The sequence below is a fragment of the Lepidochelys olivacea genome (genome assembly GCF_965140295.1).
Source record: "Lepidochelys olivacea isolate rLepOli2 genome assembly, chromosome: 3".
Classification (NCBI taxonomy): Eukaryota; Metazoa; Chordata; order Testudines; family Cheloniidae; genus Lepidochelys; species Lepidochelys olivacea.
Genome location: NC_140413.1, coordinates 210,339,611 through 210,353,770, shown reverse-complemented (window position 1 = coordinate 210,353,770; position 14,160 = coordinate 210,339,611). Strand labels below are relative to the sequence as shown.

At 47.0% G+C, this 14,160-nt stretch overlaps 1 protein-coding gene across 1 annotated transcript in view; it reads right to left on the bottom strand.

The window, feature by feature from the left end:
• BUB1 (BUB1 mitotic checkpoint serine/threonine kinase) overlaps nt 1-13,356 on the bottom strand; it is a gene marked incomplete at its 5' end in the record, with an annotated part of 43,897 nt that extends 30,541 nt beyond the window's left edge. Inside the window, 6 exons of the mRNA XM_084624959.1 lie at nt 7,023-7,126; nt 8,872-8,915; nt 9,422-9,618; nt 11,746-11,890; nt 11,975-12,301; nt 13,277-13,356. Coding sequence (XP_084481085.1) covers nt 7,023-7,126; nt 8,872-8,915; nt 9,422-9,618; nt 11,746-11,890; nt 11,975-12,301; nt 13,277-13,356 — 897 coding nt within the window. The remainder of the gene's footprint in view (nt 1-7,022; nt 7,127-8,871; nt 8,916-9,421; nt 9,619-11,745; nt 11,891-11,974; nt 12,302-13,276) is intronic.
• Between the last annotated feature and the right edge of the window lie 804 nt (nt 13,357-14,160).

Genomic DNA, 14,160 nt, shown 5'->3' with positions numbered 1-14,160 from the left:
AAAAATAAGATAGTAATAAAAAAATATAAAGTGCAAATATTTGTATTTTTCAATTCACCTCATACAAGTACTGTAATGCAATTTCTTTATTGCAAAAGTGCAACTTACAAATGTAAGAGGTTTTTTATTATACAGCTGCACTCAAAAACAAAACTATGTAAAACTTTAGAGCCTACAAGTCCACTCAGTCCTACTTCTTGTTCAGCCAAAAAGTTGGTTTACATTTACGGAAGATAATGCTACCCGCTTCTTATTTACAATGTCACCTGAAATTTAAAACAGGTGTTTGCATGAAACTTTTGTAGCCGGTGTGGCAAGGTATTTATGGGGGAGGGATAGCTCAGTAGTTTGAGCATTGGCCTGCTAAACCTAGAGTTGTGAGTTCAATCCTTGAGGGGGCCATTTAGGGATCTAGGGCAAAAATTGGGGATTGGTCCTGCTTTGAGCAGGGGGTTGGACTAGATGACCTTCCGAGGTCCCTTCCAACCCTGATATTCTATGATCTATGTGCCAGATACGCTAAAAATTCGTATGCCCCTTCATGCTTTGGCCACTATTCTAGAGGACATTCTTCCATGCTGATGACACTCGTTAAAAATAATGCATTCATTAAATTTGTGACTGAACTCCTTCGGGGAGAATTGTATGTCTCCTACTCTGTTTTACTCACATTCTGCCATATATTTCATGTTATAGGAGGCTTGGATGATAACCCAGCACATGTTGTTCGTTTAAAGAACACTTTCACTGCAGATTTGACAAAACACAAAGAAGGTGATATAGTATTTCAATTCACCGAATTGAGATTTCTAAAGATAGCTACAGCACTCAACCCAAGGTTTAAGAATCTAAAGTGCCTTCCAAAATCTGAGAGGGATGGGGCGTGGCGCATGCTTTCAGAAGCCTTAAAAGAGCAACACTACAATGCAGAAACTACAGAACCTGAACCACCAAAAAAGAAAATCAACCTTCTGCTGGTGGCATCTGATTCAGATAATGAAAATGAACATGCGTCGGTCTGCAGTGCTTTGGATTGTTGTCGAGCAGAACCCGTGATTGGCACGGATGCTCATCCTCTGGAATGGCGGCCGAAGCAATTGGCTGAGTGGACTTGTAGGCTCTAAAGTTTTACATGGTTTTGTTTAAGTGCATTTTTTTTTGGTACATAATTCTACATTTTGTAAGTTCAACTTTCATGATAAAGAGGTTGTATTACAGTACTTGTATTAGGTGAATTGAAATACTATTTCTTTTGTTTCTTTTTTTACGCTGCAAATATTTGTAATCAAAAATATAAAGTGAAAATACACTTTGTATTCTGTGTTGTAATTGAAATGAATGTATTTGAAAATGTGGAAAACATCCAAAAATATTTAAATAAATGGTATTCTATTACTGTTTAACAGCATGATTTTCTTTTTTTAAAATTGCTTGACAGCCCTAATTATCAGCTTTGTTTATTATGCCAAAAAGTTGTAATGAGGCACAGGTTAATACATCAGCATGCCACCAGCAGTTCCTGGAATCCATGCACAAATGCTATGCACATCCTTACTTAACAATTAAATTACACTGGGATTGTAATTATATCAAAATCCTTTTACTTTGGTCATCATTCTTAGGCATCAACTGGGGAGACAAAGAGTACCAATTAGTAGCTGAATCTTTAGAGAATACTTGGTGGTGCCTTACGTGCTATAAGACCTGCACCCATAAACTGAATCAGGCAAGATTGGAGAGGAAGATGCTGGGACAAGTGCCAGCTATGGGAGAGACTCGCCTTATACTAGGTCTCATGGCACGTTTTTCCGAGAACAGCTGCTTCTCATGTGCTAAGCTGGAAGCCCAAGGGCATTCCTTAAGCAGTTTCCACATAAGAGACTGGAGAGAAACTGTATGAAGCAGTCACTTAGTGAGAATGTTGCATGGAAAGTGAAGTAGGTGCATTAGCCCAAAAGACTCTCGCGCCCATGACACAATCACAGTGAATACTACACCAAGAACATATGTACGTACAATGATGGTAAAAGCAACAGAAACAAATGATTTTATTACTGCAAGCAATGTGACTCAGCTGGACTCCATAAACTGCTTCACAGAGGCTCTAATGGATGGCAAAGTGGTGGCAATGGCTATTGCAGAACTTTGAATGGGATTGAAGAGGAACAAATGGTTAGCAGAAAGGCTCTTAAAGCACTTACTAAAGATGAACGGTGGGATACAGGCAGTTTTTAAGCAGTCCTATCCACAGAAGTGAATCACAGCATGTATCCTTAAAAGAAAATTCAAAAGATGCAGCACTATCAAAGCAGAAGAAAGCATGGATGTCATCATAAGATGACTGGTGGGAGCTGCTTCCCTCCCCGTGACGGCAAGCATTGTGTCCTGCACTACAGAATTTCAGGGATTCCTATCTGCTACCAAACTACTTCTTTAAATGGTGTATTGGTGGGTATAGGGACTTCAGCACCAGCAAGAAGGACTGTAAGCAAGTGGAACCACAAGGCTGCCATTTGATCACAAAGCCTCATGTACTTAAGTGAGAGTCAGGTTTTCAACACCTCCAGGACAACTGTGTAGCAAATGAGTAACCTACCACTACAAATGGCTGTTGGTTTTAAACTAATGGTTCTCAAACAGGGGTACCCATAGCCCTGGGGGTATGCAGAGTTCTTCCACGGGATACATCAACTAATCTAGATGTTTGCCTAGTTTTACAAGAGGCTATATAAAAAACCACTACCAAAGTCAGTACAAATTAAAATTTCATACAGACTCTGACTTGTTTATACTGCTCTATACACTATACACTGAAATGTAAGTACAATATTAAATATTCCAATTGATTTTATTATATGGTAAAAATGAGAAAGTAAGCAATTTTTCAGTAATAGTGTGCTGAGACTCACAACCAAAGCAGAGAGGAAGAAGCAGAGAGGAGTGGAGCACCCACAGGAACATAGCTTGAATAACTACAGCTACTGCACAGGAGGAGTAACCTTTCCTTCACATAGTGTCCCCATGGGTGCTCCACTTCAGTTAGCTTACGAGCAGTATCCCAAGGGGACATCAGCACAGGATCTAAAACTGAAGACAGTAGTGCAGATCCAAGTGCCACATCAGATCAGATATGGAGCAGGGTGTAATGCTTCCAGAATATTCTTCACAAATTGCAGTAGAGGTCACTTGCGATATGGTTGTGTCCCCCTGAGTCCCTAGGGGGCTGAGCACCTGCACTCGTAACAGCTGTAGATACCCATGTCAAAAGTCTAAGCAGAAATGGGAGTCCCCTTAGACCAAAATCTAGCTGATCTACTCCACTGCTTAGTCCTAGCCAAGTTGAAGGCTACAGCCATTCTAAAATCCAGAGTATAGAAGTACAAGTCCTGCTGAGACCAGTGAGGTTTTGGGGAGAACTTCCCCCCACAGAATAGATGGACGATTGGAGCTTTGGTGGCAGATTTCTCCTCCCTCCTGCCTTGCCCCCCCTCATTGTTCTTAAGGTCTTTATGTCCACATCCCAGGTTCCTACCCAAGGTTACATCAGATGTTCATCTTAACCAATCTCCCCAATCCTATGAGCTGACATGACAACTAGGAAGGCCATCTTCATAGATAAATTAAGGGAGCAGGTAGCCATTGATTCAAACAGAGGTCTCGTCAGGTGGCTGAGAACCAGGTTGAAGTCCCAGGATGGAGTGGGCTGTCTAATGTGAGGAAAGATTACTCAGACCCTTAATAAACCTGGACAATACCAAATGAGCAAAAGTAGAGAATTCCTTGACCGGGGGATGAAAGGCTAATATAGCAGCCAGATGTACATTGATCAACCTGAGGGATAAACCGGATGTCTACAGATCTGACAAGTAATCCAGAAAGAGGAACCAATTCAGGCCAGAGATTGTAATGACCGCATGAGTGGGCGAATAGCTTCCATTTTTGCAGTTAAGTAGTGTGGATTGATGTTTTTCTACTGTTTAGTAAAACCTGCGGCATCTCCATAGATCAGGGACTTTCTATAGCGGAGATCCATCCAGGACCCAGGCTCTGAGAGACAGAACCACCAGGCTGTGGTGAAGAACAAGCCCTGCCTCCTGAGACAGGAGATCACGAATGGCCAGGAGCTTGGTCAATGACTGGATACAGAACTGAAGCACATAACAGATGGTGCCAAGCTTGGCCAGGTAGGTACTATGAGAATAACTTGCTTTGTCCTGCCTGATCTTGTTCATCACCCTTAGAATTAGGGGCACTGGAGGAAAGGCCTAGACTATACTCCTCTCCCACAGTAAAAGGAAGGCATCCCCAAGGAGTAGTACCCAGCTCCCCTGAACAGAAGAGAGGGCACAATGTTCTCGGAGGTGGTGAAGAGATCAGTCTCTGGCCAAGACATATTCTGGGGATGGAGGCCCTGAGTGGCCAGATCTCATTTGCAGTTGTGGGAGATGTGTTTGCTGAGGGCATTAGCAATGGTGTTCGGGATGCCTAGAAAAGCAAGCTGCTGAAAATCTGGATATAGTTGGCTATGCACCAGTTCCATAACCTGTAGAGCTTCGATGCACAAGGAGGGGAATTTGCATACTGGCCATAGGCTTTTTGCCCCTCATGGTCAAGCTCCTTCCACAGTGCCCTTGATGGTCCAGCTTCCTCTAGTCAATCCTCTTTTTACCCCAGCACAACCTCTCTTCACCCCCTTCTCCAACCACTTTCCAACTGACCCCTTTGGGTTCTTTCCAAGCTGCCCCCTACCCTCCAGCTTGAGCTGTCCTCTCACTGGCTCCCCACCCCCAAGACAGCATTCTATGCTGCTACACCACAGATGCAGCAGGTGCTAATGCCAGGGCCAGGGTTACTACACTCAGTCCTTCTTGTGACCCAAGCAGGGGCAGGAGAATAGCATGCAATTATTTCAGTTAAGTGTATGATCATTTTACAGTTCACGGAAGTTTGTAATAGCAAATAAAGATTTAACATAAGGGTATATCTACATTGAACACTCCTTACAGCAAGGTGTTGATACATGCAGTACATGGCCCTCCACACAAGATTATAAGTAGCAGTGCAGATAGCGAGGCACTGCTTAGGCAAGTAAAGATACAGCTCAACCCTTAGAGTATGTACCCTACATGGCTCCCCACACACCTATGCAGTGCCTCCCCGGTCTACTCCGTATACTGTCCTGCTGCCAGAGTCTCTTTCCCCTACCACAGAGAAAGGCTGAAAATAGAACAAACTGTTTTGTAGTGCATGCAGAAAGGACTCGTTAATAGTGGATTAAGGAAAACCAATTAACGGGGTCCTTCACAAGAGGCTCTGAAGAGAACTAGTCAGCACCTGACAAGTGACGTACTGTCATGAATCCAATACCAATCTAAGAAACAAAGTAGGAAAAAAGGTCAAGTTTTTATCATACAAGAGGCTAACAGCAGGGTGCACAAAGTTTTGTTTTAGGACCAGCAGTAATCTGGAAGCAGAGGCAGCCAGTGAGGGAGCAAAGCTTGCCAAGGACAAAAATTAGGTTGGTCAAGACCAAAGGAACCTAACCAAACTAGATAACATGGGCAGCACGATGGCATATTAAATTTACTGTTGACAATACAAAGGTAACAAATTGATGTAGTAATTTTGACTACTGGGTTAGGTAGGTAGGTTGTAAGTCTAAGGGCATTATGATCACGTTTCTAGTCTGACCTTCAAAGCCAGCCCACAGAATCTCATTTAGTGACCCCTGCATCAAGCCCATACCTAGTGGGTAAGCTACAGCATCTTGTAGAAAGACATCCAATCTTGATTTAAAGACTCCAAGTGGTGGTGATGATCCACCACTTCTAAGGCCTTGTCTATACTACAGGGAAAAGTCAATCTAAGCTACGCAATTTGAGTTATGTGAATAGCGTAACTCAAGTCGATGTAGCTTAGATCTACTTACCACGGGGTCCACACTACGCGATGTTGACGGGAGATGCTCTCCCATCTACTTCCCTTACCCTTCTCGATCCGGTGGAGTACAGGAGTTGATGGGAGTGATCTGCGGTCGATGCATTGATCGCCGTGTGTCAATCCCCCGGTAAGCGTAGACAAGCCCTCATAACACCTTGTTTCTAGACAAGAGTTGTCTAGTTTCAGTTTCCAGCCATCAGGTCTTATTATGCCTTTCTCTGATAGATTAAAGAGTCTTCTGCTATCACAAGTCTTCTTCCTACACAGGTACTTGTAGAACATGGTTGAGGTGACTCAACCATTTATTGGATAAATTAGATTTTACTTTACAAGAACTAAGGGGTCAACAAATGAAATTAATTAGTAGCAGTTTTAAAAACAAAACAAAAGGAAGTATTTCTTCACACAACGCACAGTCAACCTGTGAAACTCCTTGCCAGAGGATGCTGTGAAGGTCAAGACTATAACAGGGTTCAAAAAAGAACTAAATAAATTCATGGAGGATAGGTCCACCAATGGCTATTAGCCAGGATGGGCAGGGATGGTGTCCCTAGCTTCTGTTTGCCAGAAATACTGGGCTAGATGGACCTTTGGTCTGACCCAGTATGGCCATTCTTATGTACTACTTTAATCTCACTGAAAGGCAGGTTTTCGAGATCTTAAATCATTCTTGTAGCTATTTTCTTAACCCTGTCAGAAGTTTTATATTTGAAATAGATGGAATTACTTTTATTTAATCTTTATACTAAGAATCAAAATTTGTGTAGCTATTTGTTGCAATTTATATAACCTACCCTACTACTGAAGTATACTAGCTAGATCATGCTTTGCTTCTAATATATGGAAATTTGTGGGGTGAAGGTGGCTAGGAATTGTGTCCTGATACTAGCTTGTCTGTACATTTATGTTAAGGCATAATGTAATCTAAATGCCCATGTACCCTAAATACCATGTTTGTTGGAGGTGGAAGCGGGTGGTCTGTTTACTCAGATTTCACCATTTTGAATTTATCCTGTAGGCCTCTAAAATAGTTACTAAGATGCTCTTTTCTCAAGTCTTTGATTTTAGAAGTTTTGAGATACCTGACTTTTGGAGGGACCGGCGGGGTCACCAGATTCTGAGACATCTTTTCTAGGAGCCGTTTGATTTGGAGTCTGGGAATTGTGAAGTTGTTTTGAGGCAGCAACTAGAACAGACAACGTAGATACAGTTTTATATTTAAGGACATTACTAAGCTACCAAAAAAAAAAAGTGCACCTTTGCTGTCCATTAACAATAGCAAAAATCAAGCCCCCAGTCTGCTGACCCTGGCAGATAGCAGCCTGCCATTAAAAATCCTGCCAGGCCTGCTCTTCTCCACCCGCCACCACTTTCTCCTTGCAGGGCAGGCAAGCTTTCCCCTCCCCCTGCCTCTTCCCCCAGCATGCTGGGTTCCTGCCCCTCCTTCTCTCCCTCCCTGCCGATCAGCTGGCAGCCCCTGCTACAGAGGGGGAGAGGGAAAAGCGGAGCCACAGCGTGCTCTCTGCTCCAGGGATCTTGGAGAAGGGGGGTGGAATCAGGGCATATCCCCTCCAGCCCCCTGTCGTGAGCCGCTCAGGTCAGGGAGCTGGGAGCACACCCATGACCCCTGCCCCCTCCTCACACACACCCAGCCCAGTGCCCTGCCCCCCCCCAACCCCAGCCTCCTGCCCTACACCCCCCCCCAACCCCAGCCCCACCCTGAGCACCAAACAGGAGCTCCTGCACCTCCCTCCCCCCCCGCCCCCACTTCCCACCTGCACCGCTCACACCAAATGGGAACTGCCTAGGTAAGGGCTCCACACCCAAACCTCCTGCCCCAACCCTGAGCCCCCTCCCTCATTCTAGCTCCTGGCCAGACCCTGCACCTCAACCTGCTCCTTCACCCCCAGCCCTGTTCTCAGCACACTCCCACCCTCTTCTCAGTGCAGAGAGAGGAAGAGAACGGCTAGAACCAGGGAGAAGGTAGGTACCTACTCTATGTGGACAGGGCCGGGACCCCAGACTGGCAGTGGGCTGAGCAGGAGCCAGCGGACGGAACCCCAGACTGGCAGCGGGCTGAGCCGCTCAGCCCACTGCCGGTCTGGGGTTCTGGTTGCCGGCTCCTTGCCAGCCGGGGTCCCGGCCGCAGGCCCCACTCAGCCCTCTGCCGGCCTAGGTGAACAGAACCCCAGACCGGCAGCGGGCTGAGTGGGCCAGCAGTGTAAGATCAGCATTTTAATTTAATTTTAAATGAAGCTTCTTAAACATTTTGAAAACCTTGTTTACATACAACAATAGTTCAGTTATATAATAGAGAGACACCTTCTAAAAAATGTTAAAATGTATTATTGGCATGCGAAACCTTAAAGTGAATAAATGAAGACTCGGCACACCACTTCTAAAAGGTTGCCGACCCCGGTCTACACTACATACTTAGTTTGGCATTACTAAGTCGCTCAGGAAAGTGGATTTTTCCATGAGTGAGAGTTATACCAACCTCAACCCACTCATGTAGACAACACTAGGTCAAAGGGGGAGCGCTTCTCTCACCAACATACCTACCGCCTCTTGCGGAGGTGGTTATTAAGCAGACGGGAGAGCTCTCTCTCTCATTGGCTTGTAGCATGTCTGGTGCAGCTGAGCTAGTACTAAGGAAGCCACTAGTAATTCCCCCCCCCCCTCCACACAAACACTTTTTTGGGGAGCGGGGAAGGGAGCAAAACTCCTTAAGATTATGAAACAATTAGGGGAGGAAGAAGCAGAAGCCACAAACATGGCTACACATCTTATGCAGTATCTTATAAGGGAAATAAGCCTTATAGTTCCAAAAAGCTAAATCTTGGAGTTTACCCAAACCTACATTAAAAACACTATGGCAAGATATTCTATTTGAGTGAGTGTAGTTCATGGGTAGATCAGCATTAGCCTCACCTTGCGTCAGCGGATGACTTTGAGAAATACGACTCTGAAACAGTCTAGATTGAAGAGAGATGGAAGTTAGTTAAGGTTGACTTAATACTGTGGTTCCAACAGACCACAAATCAAAGATGAATGGCCAAATTCATCACTGGCATAAGTGGACGCCACACCTTTGATTACACAAGAGGTATCTCTGCTTATAGTAGTGATGAATTAGGCCCTTCATGGCAAGATCATGATAAAGGAGAAGCTGGACTGTAACAGCATGATAATTCAAGTGTCACTAGGATAACCAATTGCTTGAATCTCCATTATAACTGAAATGTCCTACAGAGTACTTCCAAAGCATGTTAATTGACGTGGACCAGGCTATTTTATTCTTTAAAATGGACCTATGCAGTAAAAATGACACCGTACAGGGCAGACCAGTGGATCAGCCACACGCCAACCCTGCTGGAAGATGTATATTTAGGCAGGTTCAGTACTTCACTGAATACCACATTTTGAACAGTTCCTATTTGCAAGATGTGTGTGCCAAGAAAAAGCAAATAAAAAACCCTACCTGTATTGTTCTTGCAGATTTTCCATTGGTTCTGCCTGGTTATGAATACCCTTTTGAAGAACAGCACCAGCATGCTGTATATTCCCTTCAGTTTCAAGCTGTTGGGCCCAAGCAATGTACAAAGCAGATGTCCTAGTACCAACTCCTTGGCTGTAGATATAGTCAAAAAATTGACTAGGAGTACTGATGAATTCTGCCTACAGAACATAACATACATACCCATCGGCACATTAAAAGACAGAAGTAGTGATTTTTTTTTTTTAAGGCTGTCCAACATTCCGCATTATAAAACTGTTTGATTCTGATGTCTATGGCATACATAGAAATCCTGTACATTACACATGAAAGACTATCCTTTTTTCTAGTAGCACAGTTGAACCACTTTTCTGATGCAGAGGGAAACTTGGGAGGAAGGAGGAAGTAAGCCTTGCTCCCCAGAAGCCCACCTCTCAAGCACTTGGTGGGTAGAAAGGTTATTTCTCCACTCATATTAATGGAACAAGACTGAAAAGCCCTTTCAAGCTTCATTAAGACAGACTAACATTTGAAGTCAGTGTGGTAGTATGGACTCCCTTCCCCCCCCCGGCCTTGTCTACACTACAATTTTAAAATGTGATGTTAGTGTGACATTAAGAACAGCTCAAGGGCAGAGGGCACCCTGATATCTAGCAGTGAGTTTCAGCTGGCCTTACTAGCCCAGTGTACCCCAGCTCACTATTGTTATAATCATGTAAGGTCTTTTACGAATGCCAGTAACACTGGTTATTAACGCATACATTGTACAATGACATTAATACTAATTGATATTCTGTTTTAAAATTTGTGTGTGCCAGACACAGAAAGGAACAATTCCCATGCAGACAGGATTGTGGGTAGCTATTTACTGGTCTCCTATGTAAATTAATCATGGTAGAATCAAAATAATGGAAGCTCCATTTACATACAGGGAGATGGGAAGCCCACAGGAAGAGAAGAACAGCATGAGTTCAGCTTGCTGTGTCCATGAGGAAGCTGAGTACACAGGAGGGGTTCCTGCCCCCTAAAGCAAGGTCACCAAACTTTGGGAGATAAGCAAGGACGGAGAGCCATTTTAGGCATCCATCACTGGACAAATGCAGAAGGGAAGTGCTTTGCAAGCTAAGATGGGTCCTTGAACCCAACCATGGGGACAGTTGGAGTCTCTGAGAACTGGACTATAGAGTAAGGGAAAGAGAGCACCTAAGATCTTTTGCTTGGGGAGACATAGGAAACGAACCCTTTGTTCTTCTAGGAAGAGGTCCTGGCCAAAAAGTATGGTTAGCCATTTTGAGTCATCTTGCAGGAAGCATGTGATAAGGATTTTACTTTGAACCACGATAGTAGCTTGTTAAGTCTTAGTTATTAGACAGCATATTTCCTTTTACTTGTAATCCTTTCTATCTTCATGTCCTTGAACTCACTTAACTCATGCTCTTTGTTTTGTTTTTATTAAATAAGAAGCAGGCAGCATTTTCTCCTGTAAATGTAAACAAACTTATTTGTCTTAGCAAGTGGCTGAACAGAAGTAGGACTGAGTAGACTTGTAGGCTCTGAAGTCTTACATAACTGCACTCAAAAACAAAACCCTGTAACAACAACAACCTACATTAGTAAGTTGCACTTTCACAACAGAGATTGCACTACAGTCCTTGTAGGAGGTGAATTGAAAAATACTATTTCTTTTGTTTATCAATTTTACAGTGCAAATATTTGTAATAAAAAATATATACTTATATTTTATTGTATTCTGGGTTGTAATTGAAATCAAAGTATTTTTATTACAAATATTTGCACTGTAAAAACAACAAAAGAAATTTATACATACAGACACAGAGAGACAGAGACAGAGACACACACAGAGACATGAAGAGAAACATCTAAAATATTTAATACATTTTAATTGGTCGTCTATTGTTTAACAGTGCAATTAAAACGGAGATTAATCATGATTAATTTTTTTAATTCCAATTTTTTTTCCCCAGGTTTCAGAGCAGCAGCCGTGTTAGTCTGTATCCGCAAGAAGAACAGGAGGCCTTGGGGCACCTTAGAGACTGACCCATTTATTAGAGCATGAGCTTTCCCGGGCTACAGCCCACTTCATCGGATGCATCGGATGGAACATGTATGAAGTGGGCTGTAGCCCGGGAAAGCTCATGCTCTAATAAATGGGTTCGTCTCCAAGGTGCCCCAAGGCCTCCCGGCTCTTTTCGCAATTAATTGACAGCCTTAATTTTCCAGTTATTTCTGAGGCTGGTAAGCGCCCCCACACATTTTCACCTCTTAGTTGCCGACCTGCGGGCCCCTACCAGTTTAATGCAGTACTTCACGAATCTCGGGTCCTGGCGGTACCTCTCCCCGCCGGCGAAGGCGCTCACCAGCCGCTCTAAGGAAGCGCGGTAGCGCGGCCGGCCGCCCTGAGGCGGGACAGCGCCTTCCGCCCACCGCAGGTACCTGGAACGAGAGGAACAGGTCACCGCCGTGGCGCCTGCGGCCCCGGAGGCCGCGCGCTACGGGCGAGGCGGTGCAGAGGCCGACCTGTCCCAGGGATCGAGGGGGTCGTCGCCTTGGGAGCGCTGTATCTGGCCTTCAAACGTCCTGCGACACACACAAGTTAGGCACCGGCGCCACAAAGGGACGTGACCGCCCCCCGCCACCAGCGGGGCCGAGCCCGGCGGGCGGCAGCAGCAGCTCCGCTCCGGGCCCCTCACCGCGCGCGCGCGCGCCCCCCGCCAGCCCCTCACCGCTCCGTGGCCGCCCGCTCGCGCCGCTCCCCAGCTCAGGCTCCAACGGCCCCGGCCGGCCGATTCAAATCCCCCGCGCAGGCGCAGCGCCGCCCAAGGCGCCTTCCGATTGGCTGGGCTCCTGCAGCCGGGCAGCCAATCCCAGGGAGCGCCCTGGAAAGCCTGAGGGGATGGCCGAGGAGAGGGGGCGGGGTCAGTGCTCCCCTGGCAACCTCAACACCTGGGAGGCGGAACTCCGAGCGCGCCGGGCTGTGCGGGAGCGCGCGGGCCCCGCCCCCTCGCTGCCAGCCCCTCCCCCCTGCCTAGCCCCACCCCTGGGCCTGACCCCCTCAGGGCCCAGGCCGCCCCCCCTGGGTCTGGCACCCCCCCAGAGCCCAGCCCCCCACCCCCGCCCCTGGGTCTGGCACCCCCCCCCCCGAGCCCAGCCCCGTGATTTAGCTCCCACCCAGACCCACCCCCCCAAGGTCCCAGCCCTCCACTCCCGCCCCCGGGTCTGGCAACCCCCCCCAGAGCCCAGCCCCCCGCCCCCGGATCTGGCAACCCCCCCCAGAGCCCAGCCCCCCACCCCCGCCCCTGGGTCTGGCACCCCGCCCAGAGCTCAGCCCCGTGATTTAGCTCCCACCCAGACCCACCCCCCCAAGGGCCCAGCCCTCCACTCCCGCCCCCGGGTCTGGCAACCCCCCCCAGAGCCCAGCCCCCCGCCCCCGGATCTGGCAACCCCCCCCCAGAGCCCAGCCCCCCACCCCCGCCCCTAGGTCTGGCACCCCCCCCCCCCCGAGCCCAGCCCCGTGATTTAGCTCCCACCCAGACCCACCCCCCCAAGGGCCCAGCCCTCCACTCCCGCCCCCGGGTCTGGCAACCCCCCCAGAGCCCAGCCCCCCGCCCCTGGGTCTGGCACCCCACCCAGAGCTCAGCCCCGTGATTTAGCTCCCACCCAGACCACCCCCCCCCCAGGGCCCAGTCTCCCTCCCCGGGCCTGGCACCCACCCACCCGGCCCCACCCCACAGAACTGACTCCTCCTCACAGGGGGGCTTCATGCCTGGGCTCTCCCCCTGAAGTGGGTCCCAGACACCGGCAGGTGGCACGCTGGGCTACCCACCCAGGTGCACCACACTCTGCGTCGACACCAGCATGCCTAGTGGCTCCATGCAGTGCCAGCACAAGCCGCCAGCCATGCACGCCCCCAGGTGTATACAAGCTCCAGCGGCTCTATGCCAATGTAAGTTGCACTGTTCTTGTAGTGTGGACATGGCCTCAGCTGCCTGACTGCAGGTTCCCATTTGTAGAAATAAATGCCTCACTCCAGTCAGGACTTAGACACCCATCCATCATGCAGAAAGGGGCAAGAGTTAGCACACACCTCTGTTGTTCCCATCTTCCATTGGCTACTTTAGGCTGCTCCCTATCTAGGGCCTGCCTTTTGTGGCACCCCTTCTTAGACACCTATCTTTCCCCATTCATTGTATAGGGAACCTGGGTCCTCCCAGAGCTCAGCTTTGTGGATCACAGTGTTGTTCCTGTGTAAGCTCAAAAGCTTCTCTGTTTCACAAAGTGAAGTTGGTCCAACAACAGATATTACCTCACCCACCCTATTTCTAATATCACAGGACCAACACAACTACAGCAGACACTGCATACAAGTATTGTTCTTGTAATTTTCTAGGTGCCTAAAAGTTAGGTCCTGCAATGCCCAGCACTGCAACACCTAAATCATTTGTGACTCTGGGCCCATGTCCACTAAATGCAGGGAAACTACCAAAAGGATTTCTTTCTTTTTAAGTGATTATTGCATTCTAAAAGAGACATAATTGTATGGCACAGGAAGGAAAACGAATAGTGAAAGATATACCTAACCAGTGTATGACTTTGAAATATTAAGAGAAATTGCTTAAAAGAGGGAGAATTCCAATTAATAGTCCAGGTAAATAAGAAACAACTATTAAATTAATAAAATACAAAAAGCTTCTGCTTCTACGGAT